Genomic DNA, 17,804 nt, shown 5'->3' on the forward strand with positions numbered 1-17,804 from the left:
AAAAAGAAAACCACAAAAGTTATATAATTGTTAAAAACACTTTGGGCTTTGAAAAAATGAACAGAATCTCTCAAGTTCCTTTCCTTTTTGAAAGATTTATTTATTTGAAAGAGTTACAGAAGGAGGAGGAAACAGAGAGGAAGATCTTCCATCCGCTGGTTCATTCCCCAAATGGCCTCAACAGCCAGAGCTGGACCCGGTAGAAGCCCGGAGCCAGAAGCTCCATCCGGGTCTCCCAGGTGGGTGCAGGGACCTAAGCACTTGGGCCATCTGCTGCTGCTTTCCCAGGTACATTAGTAGGGATACGGGACGTTGGCATCACAGGCGGTGGCTTTACCTGCTGCACACGATGCCAGCCCCAAGTCCATTTTCATCTACACTTTGTGGTTTTTTCCTCCTTATTAATCTGCCAAGAACAGCACTGGGCCATGCACACGGACGCCGTCCCTTCTGTAACCCACAGGGGCCAGGGGGCGTAACCCAGACTGTGGTTCCTGCCCCTCACCTTGGGTCTACACCGGATGCTTCCTTCTGCTGTCATGGACCACATGGTTGCAGCACCCGGGGAAGAAGCTGTTGGTCCCTTGCAAGCGAAGCGAGTGGACCCCTGGGGTGCCTCCCCCTCTCCTCTCCTGACACAGGGCTGCAAGGTGCAGGGGAGGGCTCCAGCGACTGGGTCCCCGCCATCTGTCACCTGTGCTGGGGACCTGGACTGAGTTCCCAGGTCCCCACCCCATGCTAGCTAGTGCAGGCATTTGGGGAATGAACCAGAAGATGGGATCTCTCTCTCTCTCTCTCTCCTCTCTCTCCTCTCTCTCCTCTCTCTCCTCTCCCTCTCCCTCTCCCTCTCTGGCTCTCTGGCTCTCATAAGTAATTTTTAAAAATTTTTTGAGGCCGGCACTGCAGCTCACTAGGCTAATCCTCCACCTTGCGGCGCCGGCACACCAGGTTCTAGTCCCGGTCGGGGCACCGATCCTGTCCCGGTTGCCCCTCTTCCAGGCCAGCTCTCTGCTATGGCCAGGGAGTGCAGTGGAGGATGGCCCATGTCCTTGGGCCCTGCACTCGCATGGGAGACCAGGAGAAGCACCTGGCTCCTGCCATCGGATCAGCGCGGTGCGCCGGCCGCAGCGCGCCTACCGCGGCGGCCATTGGAGGGTGAACCAACGGCAAAAAGGAAGACCTTTCTCTCTGTCTCTCTCTCTCACTGTCTACTCTGTCTGTCAAAAATAAAATAAAATAAAATAAATAAATAAATAAAAAGAAAAAAAATTTTTTTGAACCATACTGAAACAAAATCCTTTTCCAATGGTCTTTTCACTTCTTGATTACACAAAAGAGAAAGCTTCTGTTCAATGCTGGTGTTTCTCCACAGCAACTCTAAGACTTCATAATCTCCCTTTATAGCAAAAAATAAATATAAAAAAAAGAGGGCAAGACTCGGGCAAAAGCACTGTGGCATTATCTTCTGCCCTGTTTGTGGTTTGATACTGACGGTAACTTTTACGGTGAATTTATTTAAACGTGAGCAAGTTAAAGGACGAAGGCTGAGTGGGTAACCATGCTGGTGGCCAGTGGAAGTGGCAGTGACAGCCCAACACCTGGATCAGTGACGGGTAGGAAACTCGGCTCCTGGGACCTCTGTTCCGTGCGAGGACATCACAGTGGGTTAAGTCACTGCCCGCAGCGCCAGCTTCCTGTATGAGCACCAGAGCCAGCCCAGCTCCCTGCTGATGGCCTGGTGAAGCAGCAGGAGGTGGCCCAAGTGCTTGGGCCCCTGCACCCACATGCGAGACCCGGATGGAACTCCTGGCTCCTGCTTTTGGCCTGGCCCAGCCCCAGGCAGTGCAGCAATGTGGGGAGTGAACGAGCAGATGGACGATGGTCGATCTCTCTCCTCTCTCTCTCTCTCTCTCAACTCAGTCTTTCAAGTAGATAAAATGATCTTTTTTAAAAGAAGAAATGACAGGAAGTCATTTAAAAATAAACAGATAAGGAATAATTTAAAGTCAGTTCATCAGAAGTATTAATATGCAAATGAGAATTCAAGCCTACTGAACATCTCTTTTTTTTCCGCCACTCAACAGCATCGCGGTGGGCATGTGGCTGCCTGGCTGCCGGCACTCCATATCAGACTGCCCGAGTTCAAGTTCCAGCGTCCTGCTAATGTGCAGCCTGACACTGATATGTCCCTGCCACTCACGAGGGAGTCCTGGCCCGAGTTCCTCGCTTCCAGCTTCAACCTGGCCCTGGCACTGGCCACTGTGGGCACTTGAGGAGTGAATCAGCAGGTGGCGCTCTCGCTCTCTCTCGCTCTCACAAATAGCAGCTGTTGGCATCGCCGCCGTCACCATCCGTGCTTCTCAGCTGCAGGAGGCGGGGGAGGGCGGATGCCCTGTTCATGGTCAAGGTCATCCTTGGGAGGGGAGGGGGCTGTGGCTAAGAATCCACACGTAATGAAGGCTATTAGCCAGCTGCAGCGTCTCCCGGCAGATGGCCTGATCCTCTTAGCTGGGTCTCAATCCTCCATAATCCAGACCCTGCTGCCCTCCTGTTCTCACCGCCGCGCGCTCTCCCGGGCTGGGGGGGCGTGGCTCAAGCCCTTCCTTTCTTCTCAGCCTTCCCTCTCGGGACTCCCCCCTGGCACCTCGGGGCAGTCCAGGCCAAGGCTCTGGCTTACACAGCCGTCTCCACCAACGCACTGGCCGGTCTGAAGCTCACATGCCCGCACCTGTCACTCCGAGGAGACAGCCTGCGGTTGATTTATAGCTTCGGTCCTGGTCCGGTTGTGGACCCTGTGCCTGGAATGTCCAGGTGGCTGGATAAATGCAGGCTGCACGCATTTCCCTGCGAGTGTGGACAGAGGGGAATAACCCAGCCAACGAGGACTTCACAAAATCAGAGCACGCAGGAGCCCGAGGGGTGAGCTGGCTTGACCACGGTCACACAGCAGAGCCGGGGCCCAGACCCCAGGCCTGTCCCGAGACCCCTGCCGCACCACCTCCTCCCTCTGCTGCGGCCCCGTCCGTTGGTTCTCAGTTTCTGAATCTTCTCCATCACTTCGCGGCACACTCACCTCCGGTGTGATGGAGATGGGATGGAGGCCTTGGTGGAGTCAGCAGATTCCAGCCTATGGGCTCAAGACCCTCTGTGCCACTTGTGCCACTTGTGCCACTTGGGGTCACGTGCAGGCAGAGCTAGGCCAGGCACACAGCAAGCAAACTGCAGGGCCTGAATTCCAACCCACACAGATGGCCCCCAGGGCCCTCCTCGTGGATCCCAGCTGCGCAGTAGGCCCCGCCTCCTCCACAGGCACTGGGTCTGACCCGGTGGCCGCGTGCCCTCTGCAGCCAGACATCCTAAGCCAACTTCTTATCCTTCCCACAGCCCGAGCAGTGGGCGCACGAGCTCTGCTTCCCCTAAGAGAAGAACCGAGGCTTGGAAGGTTGTGTGACACAAGGGCCACGGCATGGGTGACGGCTCTCAGAGCAGGTGCAGGCCGGGTCCGAGTCCTCCAACCACTGCCGCTGCATTCGCTCCCGGGCAGAGCGCGGTGTGGAAATTCCCGCCTCTGAGGAGGACCGTGCGACCAGAATGCCTATGGGGGCCGACGCTGTGGCACAGCGGGTCCCGGGCTCTGCGTCTGACCTGGCGTCCTGTGGCTGTGACTGGGAACGCAGACGAAGATGGGCCCCTGACCCAGATGGAGCTCCTGGCTCTGGCCTGGCCCAGCCCTGGCTGTTGCAGCCATTTGGGGAGTGAACGAGCAGATGGAAGACCTCTCTCTGTCTGTCTCTCTCTCTGTTGTACTGCCTTTCAAATTGAAAAATATATAAATAACTAAATCTTTGAGGAAAAAAGAACATCTATTTATATTACACGTACTTTTATTTTTAATCAATTTTTTTTCTTTACAAAGATTTGTTTGTTTATTTGAAAGGCAGAGTTACAGAGAGAGAGAGAGAGAGAGAGAGAGGTCTTCTATCCACTGGTTCACTCCCCAGATGCTCGAAATGGCTGCAGCTGGGATGGGCTGAAGCCAGGAGCCAGGAGCTTCTTCCAGGTCTCCCATGCAGGTTCAGGGGCCCAAGCACTTCTACTGCTTTCCCAGGCCACAGCAGAGAGCTGGATGGGAAGAGGAGCAGCCGGGACTCGAACCGGTGCCTATATGGGATGCCAGCATTGCAGGCAGCGGCTTTACTGTAACACCACAGCACTGGCCCCTTTAATCAGTTTTTAACAGATACGCAGATATAATTCTAAGAATATATTGTATTTCCTTCCTCTATCCCCCCCACCTTTTAAAAATTGTGTAACAGTATAACTCTTTATATAAATGTACAAATATATTATTTAAAAAAATCCCTGCCTCTCAGAATAGGTATAAGATCTGGCTCAGCCCAGCTGTAAAAATGTTGTTCGGGGGCGGCACTGTGGCATAGCAGGGTTGGGCTACCACCTGCAGCACTGGCATCCCATATGGGCACCAGTTCGAGTCCCAGCTGCTCCACTTCCAATCCAGCTCTCTGCTATGACCTGGGAAAGCAGTAGAAGATGGCCCAAATGCTTGGGCTCCTGCACCCAGGTGGGAGACCCAGATGAAGCTCCTGGCTCCTGGCTTCAGCCTGACCCAGCCCTAGCTGTTGCGGCCATCTGGAGAGTGAACCAATGGATGGGAAAAAATCTGTCTTTTCCTCTCTATGTAACTCTTTCAAATAAATAAATAAATCTTTAAAAAAAAAAAAAAAGAGAGATGGGATCTGGTGGTAGGCACCTAGGTGGTGAGGGCTTGCCACTCATGAGTGAATGGAGGTGGGGGCGGGGCCAAGACACAGCCGCAGGAGCGGACTGAAGTGTGGGAGGGGCTTATTAATCCACACCCTCCATCCGGTTCTACCGCGACCCCCACCTCCAAACTCTGTCCCGCTGCTGTCACAGCCCCAGGGCTGGGGACTCGCAGGAGTGTGCACCGCCAACCCCCACCGCAGGTGCCGCCCCCCACCCCGGGCCCTGCGGGAACCCGAGCTCTGGGTCTCCCAGGGGGCCTTCGGGGAAGAAGCCGTGCAGAGCCTCTGCGGGTGGGTGGTTCCAGACGGTGACTCGGCGACAAAGCGACAAAACGAGCCAAACGCCCACGTCGGGAACACGCAGGCGAGGACCGGGCTATTCCCGGAGCACCAGCCGCGGCGTTCGGCCCGGACCCCGCGTTCCGGGCCGGGGCGTGCTCGGCTCTGGCACCCCGCCCGGGAGCCCGCAAGGGGCGTGGCCGCAGGCAGGTGGGCGTGGTTTCCCGATGCTCAGCCGAGGGGGCAGAACCCATCTGGAGATGTTGCATGGGGTTTGGCGGGCCCTGGGGTGTGTGTGTGTGTGTGTGTGTGCAGGCCCTGCAGCGCAGCAGGGTAGCTGCAGTGGACAACAATTAATTGGCTGTCTCAGAACTCCTAACAGAGGGGATCTTGAACGTTCCCAGTGCAAAAAATGAAGTGTCTGACCCTATGACGATGTACAAGTACAAGAAGGAGGTGACAGGGTGAGGGCACCTGACAGGTGCCTCCTGCAGGTGGACAGGAGAGGCTTCTCCGAGCAGGTGCAATTGGAACCAAAACCAAGAGTCAGCCACACACAGCCTGGGGAAGGAGCGGTCCAGGCCGGGGCAGCGGGGAGGCGAGGTCTCCGCGGAGGGCGACCGGGGCAGAACCCGGGGACAGAGGGAAGTCCCCACGCTGGGCCACGGCGAGTGCCGCGGAAATGCCTGCTGCCGGTGCCCGCTCAGGAAACTCTCCGGCGCGCACCCGCGGAGGGCAGCCACGTGGCCCCGAGCACTGGAACACAGTGGGTCCTGACCCTCCTGCGTCGTCGGTGGTACCGCCTCCTCTCTGCCGCCGCCGCCTGCCGGGATCCTGTTGGAATGATGATCACTTAGACACCATGGGATTCGCAGACAATATTTAAAATAAACTGCACCTGTCATGAAAGGCACACCATTGCATGTGGCTGGCATTGTGTTTCTAGTGGGCCTTCCTGCCCTTTCGGTGGGGGCCCCTGTACCCCACTTCTCACACCCTCCCAGGTTTCTGTGACTTTGGAAGAGCTCTTCTGGGTTCTCTCTTTTTATGCATTTTTAAAAGATTTTATTTATTTATTTGAGAGGTAGAGTTACAGACAGTGAGAGGGAGAGACAAAGAGAGAGGTCTTCCTTCCATTGGTTCACTCCCCCAAATGGTTGCAATGGCCAGAGCTGCGCCGATCCGAACCCAGGAGCCAGGAGCTTCTTCTGGGTCTCCCATTTGGGCCATCTTCTACTGCTTTCCCAGGCCACAGCAGAGAGCTGGATCGGAAGAGGGCAGCCAGGACTCAAACCAGTGCCCTTATGGGATGCCAGCGCCACAGGCGGAGGATTAACCTACTGCACCACGGCGCCAGCCCCCTGGTTTCTCTTGATGAATAGCAGGTTGACGATAGATAAATCGACAGACAGATGATAGGCAGGTAGGTAGGTAGGTAGATAGATAGATAGACAGACAGACAGACAGACAGATAGATGATAGGTAGGTAATAGATGGATAGGTAATAGCTGGATGGATGGATGGATAGATAGATAGATAGATAGATAGATAGATAGATAGATAGATAGATAGATTAAGGTAGGTAGGTGACCGGCTGAGTGGATGGCTACATGGCCAAGTGGATGGATGGATATGAAGGTAGGTAGAGATAGATAGAAGACAGATAAGGAGGTGGGTATGTACATAGGTGGGTGGATGGATGGATGATAGATTATAGATACAACAGGTATATGGATGATAGATACTGAGAGATGATGGAGATGATGTAGATAGATGATATTTGTGGTATCTATGGACCGATAGATGATAGATGGATAGACAATTTAGATAGAAAAGTGATAGGCGATATAGATAGATGATAGATGAAAGATAGACAGCTATGCTGTAGATAGATAGACACAGATAGATCCAGGAATCCTGTTTAAGGTTCTGCTCCAGGGCCAGTGCTGTGGCGCAACAGGTAAAGCCACCACCTGCAGCACCAGAATCCCATATGGAGACCGGTTCGAGTCCCAGCTGCTTCACTTCTGATCCAACTCCCTGTTAGTGCACCTGGGAAAAGCAGCAGAAGATGGCCCAGGTTCTTGGGCCCCTGCCACCCATGTGGAAGACCCAGAGGAAGCTCCTGGCTCCTGGCTTTGACCTAGCCCAGCCCTGGCTATTGCAGCCATTTGGGGAGTGAACCAGCAGATGGAAGACCTCTCTCTCCCTCTCTATAACTCTGCCTTTCAAATAAATAAAATAACTCTGAAAAATAAAAAAGAAAAATACTTTTGAAGGGCCAGCACTGTGGCATAGCGGGTAAAGCTGCCACCTGCAGCGCTGACATCCTATGGGCACTGGTTCAAGACCCAGCTGCTCCACTTCTGATCCAGCTCTCTGCTAGGCCTGGGAAAGCAGTAGAAGATGGCCCAAGTGCTTGGACCCCTGCATCCATGTGAGAGACCCAGAAGAAGCTTCTGGCTCCTGGCTTCGGATTGGCATAGCTCGAACAGATGAAGCCACCTGGGGAGTGAACCAGAGGATGGAAGGCCTCCCTCTCTCTCTCTCCCTCTCTCTCTCTCTTTCTCTCTCTCTCTCTCCCTCTGCCTCTCCGTAACTCTGCCTTTCAAATAAGTAAATAAATCTTTTTTAAAAAGTTTTTTTGAAAAATCCTCGCACTGCTTTTTGGTTTGGCATGGTACTCATTTCCAGGAACGTGTGTGTGTGTGTGTGTTTGGTGCCAGCACCACAAGCCACACAGCTGAGAACTGTTCTGACAGATTTCTGAGTTTTGACAGCTGTAACTTGGAGGCAGGACTTTCCCCCACCATTTTTTCCAAAGGAGCTCCTCATTTATGGGAAAAACAGCGGAGCCGAAATGATAGCCATTTTTAACTTTTAAGAGTTCATTCTATTTCACTTTAATTCATTCTAATGAAGAACACAGCAGACTGGAAACAGAGGGGACCATTGAGGCTTCACTGCTCATCCTCAGGATGTCCAGGTCCCCTGCAGCCCACCAGGTGAGCCACAGAGAGCCACGGAGAGCCACAGAGAGCCACGGAGAGCCACAGAGAGCCACGGAGAGCCACAGAGAGCCACGGAGAGCCGCCCCGCATGGTGGCCCAGCTGACAGATCAACAAGCACAACCAGAGCTACTGGTGCTCCTCCAGGAAGCCTCCCCGGCCTCCCCAGGGGATTCCTCAACCCTGACTCACAAAGAAGCCAAGGTGCCAGACACAGATGGACGGATGGACAGACGGATCCACAAAGGGCCTCCCAGGGGCTTGTGAATATGCACACATCAGGAAAATCCTGCTCATGGGTTTCAAAAAACGCACACACACAAGTTGATCTCGTTCTGTTCCCCCCCCAGCTGTGCAAGGCCCCTCGCATGGCTGCCCGCGTGCTCCCCGAGGGTTCTCTCCCCAGAGCAACTTGAACTTCCTCCCCGGGACTCGTCCTGTCCCGGTCCCCACCGCGTGCCAGATGCCTCAGGCTTCCTCTTTATGTCTCTGTTCCTCTGCAAGGCAGGTGGCTCAGCTCTGGGGCGGGGGGGGGGGGGAGAGTGAGAGAGAGAGATAGAGATAGGAGAGGAGGACTGGTGAGGAAGGGGAGGGAGGAAGGAGAGGGGAGAGGAGGAGGGAGGGCTCCAGGAGAGGAGGGGGAAGAGGAGGAAGAGGAGGAGGCTGGGCACTGAAGAGGGGCGGGGTGGCGAGGGAACAGGAGGAGAAGGTGGGACCCCGTGTTCAGGTCCCTGGAAGATAAAATCCCAAGGCCGAGCCACTGGGCCAGCAGTCCTGGGAGCGGGGAGCATGGCCCGGCCCTTGGGGGCGCTGCTCGTCTGGGCCTCCCTGCTCCACGGTGCGGCAAGCACTCGCTACGAAGGTGAGGAGTGAGGTGAGGGCGGCAGGGGCTGGGGGTTTTAAACACGAGCCTCGCACAGCCTCTGCCCCATGTGAAGTGTGAGACGCTGAGGAGGGGACGCCCCTACCCCCGGCCACCAGCATCACGTGCCCTACGAAAGGAAAAGAAGCCGTCTGTGGCTCCCAGGAGCTTAGTGCATGGACATGCACACAGAGAGAAGGGTTTGAATCATGTAGATGAAAAAATGAGGCTGTCGATCGGGAAATTCCACGGGCAGAAGCTGTGTGATTTGTCACCATGCAGCTCCCTCCCTTCACTCTGGGGTGCTCGGGTGCCTGGATGGGTGGATGGTTGGGTAGATGGTGGATGGATAGATACATGGATGGGTGGAAGGAAGGGAGGGAGGGAGGGAGGAAAGATAGCTAGCTAGCTAGATAGATAGATAGGTAATAGGTGTATGGATTTGTGGATGACGGGTGGGTGGGTGGATGGATGGGCAGGTGGATGGATGGATGGATAGATGATAGGTAATAGGTGTATGGATTTGTGGATGATGGGTGGGTGGGTGGATGGATGGGCAGGTGGATGGATGGATGGATAGATGATAGGTAATAGGTGTATGGATTTGTGGATGATGGGTGGGTGGGTGGATGGATGGGCAGGTGGATGGATGGATGGATAGATGATAGGTAATAGGTGTATGGATTTGTGGATGATGGGTGGGTGGGTGGATGGATGGGCAGGTGGATGGATGGATGGATAGATGATAGGTAATAGGTGTATGGATTTGTGGATGACGGGTGGGTGGGTGGATGGATGGGCAGGTGGATGGATGGATGGATAGATGATAGGTAATAGGTGTATGGATTTGTGGATGACGGGTGGGTGGGTGGATGGATGGGCAGGTGGATGGATGGATGGATAGATGATAGGTAATAGGTGTATGGATTTGTGGATGATGTGGGTGGGTGGATGGATGGGCAGGTGGATGGATGGATGGATAGATGATAGGTAATAGGTGTATGGATTTGTGGATGACGGGTGGGTGGGTGGATGGATGGGCAGGTGGATGGATGGATGGATAGATGATAGGTAATAGGTGTATGGATTTGTGGATGACGGGTGGGTGGGTGGATGGATGGGCAGTGGATGGATGGATGGATAGATGATAGGTAATAGGTGTATGGATTTGTGGATGATGGGTGGGTGGGTGGGTGGATCGGTGGATGGGTGGATGGATAGATGATAGGTAATAGATCAGTGGATAGGTAGATGATTGATGATATCCGATGGATGATAAATAGCTGGATTGGTGGATGATAGATCTATAGATAAATAGATGAGACGTAGGTGGGCAGATGGACAGGTGATTCATAGAGATTTAGATGACAGATAACTAGAGATGGAGATAGGTGATGATAGGTGATAGAAATGGAGAGAGAGAGAGAGAGGATGGATATGAAAAAAGCTGGTGAAAACTATCCTACAAGGTCTGCGCTGTCGGGATGCGGCCTGAGTGCTGTTTTCCCACAGAACTCGACCTCTTGGGGACAAAGTGTTTCTCAGAGTGACACATGAAAGGAGAACGCCCCAGGCCCTGGGCTCCTGGGGTCTGGTTTGAGGACGCAGCGGCGCCGCTCTGCCCGTCCACCCCGCAGCCTGCCCCTGCCCTGTGCACTGGCTCCCAGGGGCGGCTGCCAGTTTCCAGATGACCTGGCTGGGGGGGCAGGGCTTCTGGTGATGGAGCCCCCAAAGCACACGTGGCAGGTTTGGGACGTGCAAGGCTCCGACACACGAGTGTTGAAGATAGAGGGAGACACAGGGGCGGGCGCGCCACCCGGAGACGCGCGGGTCACTCAGCCTCGGTTCTCAGAGTGGGGTGTTGGGGGCACCTCATTCCAGAGCTGAGACTTTTGCCTCGTGCAAAATGCTTGTTCTGCACAATTCTCCAGGAGGCCAGATCCTCGGAGGGCTCCCTGGCCCCTAGGACTGCCCCATGGACAGACTCCACCATGCCCTGAGAACCACAGGTCCTGGGGCAGGCAGTGTGGTCAGGGAACATCCACCGCGGGGCAGGGGTGCACCCGTGATGGTTCAAGGTCGGCAGAGCCCTGGGCTCCAATGTGAACGTTGGAAGAGGGACAGCAGCTCAGAGCCCCCAGGCATTGCCCGGGGTCACCCCAGCCTCCTCGGTCCCACCCCGAGCTGCCCCAGGGCGAGCTCTCAGAAGTCCAGCTCCCCCTCAGGTGGTTCCCAAGTGCCCCTGAGCTCTGGCTGTGGCTCAGGCAAAGCTTCTGAGCCTGCGAGTCCACGCCTGGGCCGGGAGCAGAGTTCCTGCTGCCTCCCGCTGGCCTGGCCGCAGGGCAGCCAGGTGCCCACGTCTGGAATGATGTCACTCCTCCCAGCGCTGCTGACCGCGGTTAGAGGCAGGCGTGGGCTGCGGGCTCAGGGCCCTGCAAGGGCCGCTTTATTCCAAACGCTTCAGAACCAGGTCCGATTCGGGGTTCTTACGCGGTTCTGCCATCTTTGTGCACATCCTGAGTCATCAAGGCGAAACCCAAAACGCACCTGTGCCTCATCCATGCCGGGCACAGACAGCAGGAAATAACGTTTTCTGCGGTGGCACCTTCCCCTGTGGCGTCGTGTCAGCCAGAGTCTGAAGCATTTGGGTTTCAGACATGGGGGGGACTGTGGCTGCCACCCACAGAGTGAGCCTGACTGCTCGAGACGCCTGGTCTACCTGGATGCCCGCAGCGTCGGCCCCTTGGTAGGTTCACTGAGCATTGTGTCCTCCAGGTCACCTGTGCTACTGCAAATGGAAGGACTTGGGTTTGTAAAAAAATAGGTTTGTTTATTTATTTATTTATTTGAAAGGCAGTGAGAGAGAGAGAGAAATCTTCCATCTGCTGGCTCACTCCCCAAATGGTCGCAGCAGCCAGGGCTGGGCCAGGCCAAAGCCAGGAGCCTCTTCCAGGTCCCCCATGTGGGTACAGGGACCCAAGCATGTGGGCTCTTACGATGCTTTCCCGGGTGCATCAGCAGGGAGCTGGATCGGAAGTGGAGCAGCCGGGACTCAAACCGGTGCCCATTTGGGATGCCAGCATCGCAGGTGGCGGCTTTACCCGCTATGCCACAGCACCGGCCCCTGGGGTTGGTTACTATAAGGGCTCCAGGCATAAGTGGGAGGAAGGGTCTTGGAGCCGTGAGTTGAAAGGAAGATGCCATACAGTTGTTCCAAACCCCCTATTCCCTTACTCACCACCCAGAGCTGAGTGGGGACCCTCCACTGCTACCCACGTGGGACACCTGGAAGAAGCTCCTGGCTCCTGGCTCCCGCCTAGCCCAGCCCTCCTGGCCATGACAGCCTTCCAGGGAGTGAACCAGCAGTGGAAGGGTGTCTGTGTGTGTGTCTGTGTGTGTGTCTCCCTCTCTCCATAGCTCTGCTTTTCAAATAAATCTTTTTAAAAATACTTGCACCTTCACTAATGTAATTAGATAAGCCGTGATATAAAGGACAAGGACTGGCCTGAACTGATGGCTCTCTCTTTGTAAGCGAGGCAGAGACACACCCAGGGAGCTGATGGTGTGGGGTGGAGGTCACGTAGGGTAGAGGTCCTGTGGACGGAGGCCCGTGAAGTTGGTGGTCATGGGCGTGCCGACACCTGTCTAAGTCCCTTCCTGTGATTATTTTGTGGCTGCGCCCACGTGGCAGGCCCGGGATGTATCCGAGCTGGGCTGGTGATTCGCACGCTCAGCAACGTGTTGGGGGCCTTGCCCCAGGCCCCTAAGGCTCTTCACCGGGCAGTGTGTGTCGGAGGGAAAGGCTGCAAGTCCAGGCTCCCGTGGCTCCCAAGTGGAAGCTGAAGGTGTGGACAAGCAAGCAACACGCCCGCCACCCGCATGACGGACACACAGCCGAACTCGCTGCTCTTCCACGTGATGTGCACAAGACAGCCAGGGCTGTGGCACAGCAGGTTAAGCCACTGCTCGCAACACCGGCACCCACTATCAGAGCACCAGCTCAAATCCCAGCTGCTCTGCTTCCAATCCAGCCTGGGAAGGCAGCAGGTGACAGCTCGAGTGCTTGGGCCCCTGCACCCACATGGGAGACCCGGATGGAGCTCCTGGCTCCTGGCTTTGGCCTGGCCCAGTCCCAGCTGTTTGCAGCCATTTGGGGAGTGAACCAGTGGATGGAAGACCTCTCTCTCTCTTTCTCTTTCTCCCGCTCCCTCTTTCTCCACCCCACTTTCAAATACTTAAATAGATAGTTTTAAACCTAATTTTAATTGTTATTGTTTATTAGCAGTATTTGGAAAATGAAGTTAAAACAAAAGTAAAAATCAAATGCCCCCCCATAATCACATGACCAAAAACTAAGCGCTATTGTATTTTGATGCTTGGCTCTTAAAATGTTGCTATTTTTCCTAGAATAGAACTTGAAGAAGTATTTACATTTCATTCATCTTAAGTGGTAAAGCTAATGGAAAACTTGTTTCAAAATTCCAATTTCAAAACTTTCCAACAACTTACAAATATTTCAAACTTCTATCCTTCAGGTGAGCACCCACCAACCGCAGGTGAGTTAATTTTAAAAATGTCTATTAGTGTGTATTTTTATTTGTTTTTAAAAATATTTATTTATTTATTTGAAAGAATTACACAGAGAGAGGAGAGGCAGAGAGAGAGGTCTTCCATCTGCTGGTTCACTCCCCAATTGGCAGCAACAGCCAGAGCTGCACTGATCCGAAGCCAGGAGCCAGGAGCTTCTTCTGGATCTCCCACATGGGTGCAGGGGCCCAAGGACTTAGGCCATCTTCTACTGCTTTCCCAGGCCATAGCAGAGAGAGAGCTGGATCAGAAGTGGAGCAGCCAGGTCTTGAACTGGCGCCCATATGGGAATCCAGCGCTGCAGGCCAGGGCATTAACCCGCTGTGCCACAGCACTGGCCCCCGTGTGTATTTTTAGATTTGGAGAAGTCATTTGATATTTCTTTTCCTGGTAAGAGACCATTTTTTTTTCCCACGGAAAACTACTTTTGTGCTTATATATAAGGTTAAATAAGGCCTGTGTTTAAAAGAGTTAAGGAAAGAGAATATAGAAATCAGACTTTTACAAGCAGTTTTACTGCTAGTACTTTTGAGTGATTAAATACTTCTCCATACTGTGATTTTCTTCCTGCAAACATTGAGTCTTCCAGAGCATAATGAAATAAAGTACTTTTGTCACCGACAGACGGCGTACAAATGTTCTGTATCTGAACACTTGTACTTGTTAATACCTGCATGATATATAAAGCTTATTTTACTTTAAAAGTCCTTTAGTGATTCATATTTTAATGATTTATATTTTTGGTTAAGAGTGTTTGAATTATTTTTTTAAAAGATTTTATTTATTTATTTATTTGAGAGGTAGAGTTACAGAGAGAAGAAGAGGCAGAGAGAGAGAGAGGTCTTCCATCTGCTGGTTCACTCCCCAAATGGCCATGATGGCCAGAGCTGAGCTGATCTGAAGCCAGGAGCCAGGAGCTTCTTCTGGGTCTCCCACATGGGTTCAGGCGCCCAAGGACCTGGGCCATCTTCTACTGCTTTCCCAGGCCATAGCAGAGAGCTGGACCGTAAGTGGAGCAGCCGGGACTCAAACAGGTGCCCATATGGGATGCTGGCACTGCAGTCGGCAGCTTTACCCGCTAGGCCACAGTGCCGGCTCCCTTGAGTGAATTCTTAATCTGAAAGTCATTCCAACTAAAGCCAGGAAGGCGTGGGACTGTCTGTTGCCACCAATAGTAGGTGACATTGGAAGGATTTTAACATATGTGATATTATAAAAAGAAAGGTTATATAAGCTGCCAAGATGACAAGCGATGTTATGTTACCATTTCAGACTTTCAATCCTTGGGAAGCAGGTGGGAATGTCTCGCTTTGCCCAGAGGACCTGGCTGCGAGGGGGGACAAGATAAACACAGAGTGGTCAGCACTCCTTTCGTGCGCTCAGAGGGGCCAGCTGGCCTTGGTGGCGAATGCAACGTCCTATTTTACACCGATGACTCTTTAAAAACCTTTGGAATTAAGTCATCAAGAAATGTGTCAGATGTACTTAATGCAAACGAAGAAATCGTGTTGAAGAACGCAGACGGCCCTGCCATGTTCTGGGATGGAAGACATAGCCAACGGCTGTGCATTTCTGCTTTAACACGCTCATTTAATGCCGTTTTATGTTATGTCTTAAGGTCTAAGAGAAATGAGATGAATTTCAGCTTCCACCTTTATTTTTCAGATTCTATAATTCACTTTCCAGAGGTGGAAGGTAAGTTGATAAAAAAAAAAACTCACTATTAACATATGTTCTAATTTTGTAAAAAATTGGTTATTTTTCTGGTTAACTCCGTTCTTTTATAAAATGTAACATAAACAGCTTGTGCACAGCTGAAACAGAGAAACAGAACTCGCCGCAAAGACACTTCTCCTCCCTGACTGTGCCGATCTAATAAAGAACGCCGCCTTCCCAGTTCGTGGAGAAAGCCGAAGACAGCAATATTGCAGACAGAGACAGTGCTTGGGTAGAGAATCACTTTATCGGGTGTTGTTTTTCTTAAAAAAAAAAAAAGATTTATTTATTTGAGAGGCAGAGTCAGAGAGAGAGAGAGAGAGAGAGGTCTTCCATCAGCTGGTTCACTCCCCAGATGGCCACAACCACCGGCCCAGAGGAGAACTTGGAGAACAAATAGGAATCACCTGTTACCTAGACGAACATTTTCACAGGGTGCAGGTTCTTCCTGCGGTTGAAAATCCCTGGCAGTGGGCAGGCACTGTGGTGTAGAAGGTTAAGCCTCTGTGATGCCAGCATCCCATATGGAGGCCAATGGTTCCCGGCTGCTCCATTTCCGATCCAGCTCCCTGCTAACGCTGGGAAAACAGAGGAAGATGGCCCACGTGCTTGGGCCTCTGCACCCATATGGGAGACCCGGATGAAGCTCCTGGCTCCTGGCTTCGGCCTGGCCCAGCCCCCGCCATGGCAGCCATTTGGGGAGTGAACCAGAGGATCGATCTTCCATCTCTCTCTCTTTCTCTCTGTCTCCGTGTGTCTCCTCTCTCTGTAACTTTCAAATAAATAAATAAACGCTCCATGCCCAAGAGCTGACATATATAGGACAAGGAACATGCCCACTACAGCCGTGCACACGCGGGAAGGGGAGACCTGACCCGGAGCATGGCTGCCTACGGTGCACCTGCAGCCCAGAGCGCGTCCGGTGCCACAGCGCATGCGCTGCTTTAGAAGGCGCTCCGGGACCAGAGACATTAGAGACTGAGAGAGGTTCCTGGCGCCAAGAGTGATTGACAGAAGCCCCTGTCTGGGTGCGGAGGTGCGGATCACTGGCTGCGAGGTGTTGCACGTATGCCACGTGGCTCTGCCTGCTCGTGCGTGCAGGAGGCCTAGGGTTCCGCATGCGTGGACACAGCCACCCCTGGGGACCCACAAGGGACACCGGCAACCCCTGCACACTGCAGTCACCCCGGGGCGGCTCAGGGCGCCCCACACCATGTCCAGCCGCTGGGGACTAAGCACCCTGGAGTCGGCGGTGTGCCCCGTGTGGTGCGCTCCGTGTGGGCCAGGCCTTCTCCCCAGGATTTTCCATCAGGCGCCCTGGGCTGAGCCCAGGGAGCCGTGCGCGTGGCCGCTGGGGTTGGGGACACCGGAAGGGGAGAGAGGGACCAGGCCCCAAAGGGCTGCCTGGGACAGCAAAGGCCATGACTGTGCTTCTGAGATCCAGGCGGTCGCTGGAGCCGGTGGAGGGGGCCGCGGCGGAGAGTAGCCCCCGGCCACGCTCTGCAGACGGCTCCCTCTCCCCTAGACGGCCGCTGCGTCTTCCCGTTCCAGTACCGGAAAGAGACATTCCACGACTGTATCAGCTTCAACGCGAGGCACAAGTGGTGCTCTCTCAACGAGACCTACATGGGCTACTGGAAGTACTGCACCAAGGCGGGTGCGCGCAGCCAGGGCACGGGGGTCGAGGGAGGCGCAGCCGGGGGCACGGGGGCACGTGGATGCCCAGGGGGCGAAAGCCTCCCGTAGAGCAGCGGGCAACCCGGGAGCCCACTCACCCCTCCGGGTTCCCACGAGCGGGGCCGACCGGGGACCAGCAGGAGTGAGTGAGGGGCCTGTAGGAGGGTCCTACGGTGGCAGGTGTGGGGCAGAGAGGAGGCGCATGGTCAAAGCTCACTCGCTCGCCTGCTCCCTCTCTCCCCAGACTTCGCCAAGTGCGTGTTCCCATTCTGGTTCAGGCGCATGATCTACTGGAATTGCACCCAGGACGGGAACGACTTCGGGAAGAAGTGGTGCTCGCTGACCCAGAACTTCAATAAGGACCAGCTCTGGAAGTACTGCTGAGTGCGCGGGGACGGGGCGGCCTGGGGCTGAGAGCCGCTTCCGGAATGTGTAGGGCGTGGGGGCTTCTATCTGCAGCCGGCTGTGTGCTCAGACCCTGAACGCGGCAGGCTTTGGGTGGGCATCACCCCTCCATGGGGGTGGGGCACCCTCACATTTGCCACTCCATGCTGCTGTGAATTGCAAACTGCTCTAAAAATAATAATAATAAAGTCTATCAAAAACGCTTTCATAACCGGCACGGGTGTGGGAGCTGAGGGGTGGCCGGGGGCCAGGCTGGAGCCAGGAGCTTCATCCCAGTCTCCCCCATGAATGCAGGGGCCTAAAGGTTTGGGCCATCCTCCGCTGCTTTCCCTAGTGCATTAGTAGAGAGCTGGATCGGAAGCAGAGCTGCAGAAACTGGAAACAGCGCTCCAGTATGGGATGTTGGTGCTGCAGGTTGTGCCTCACCCGGCCACATGTCAACCGGCCCCAGCACCTCAGCTCTGGAAGCTGAGAAGCAGTGAAGT

The 17,804-nt window shown here is 54.1% G+C and overlaps 1 protein-coding gene across 1 annotated transcript; it reads left to right on the forward strand.

The window, feature by feature from the left end:
• The first annotated feature begins 5,498 nt into the window (after positions 1-5,498).
• LOC133747606 (binder of sperm protein homolog 1-like) lies at positions 5,499-17,298 on the forward strand. Its single transcript, XM_062175932.1, has 4 exons — positions 5,499-5,527; positions 15,140-15,216; positions 16,763-16,894; positions 17,159-17,298. The coding sequence occupies exons 1-4, from the start codon at positions 5,499-5,501 to the stop codon at positions 17,296-17,298; spliced, it is 378 nt and encodes a 125-aa protein (XP_062031916.1).
• Positions 17,299-17,804: the final 506 nt, after the last annotated feature.

Source organism: Lepus europaeus, chromosome 19 (assembly GCF_033115175.1).
Source record: "Lepus europaeus isolate LE1 chromosome 19, mLepTim1.pri, whole genome shotgun sequence".
Classification (NCBI taxonomy): Eukaryota; Metazoa; Chordata; class Mammalia; order Lagomorpha; family Leporidae; genus Lepus; species Lepus europaeus.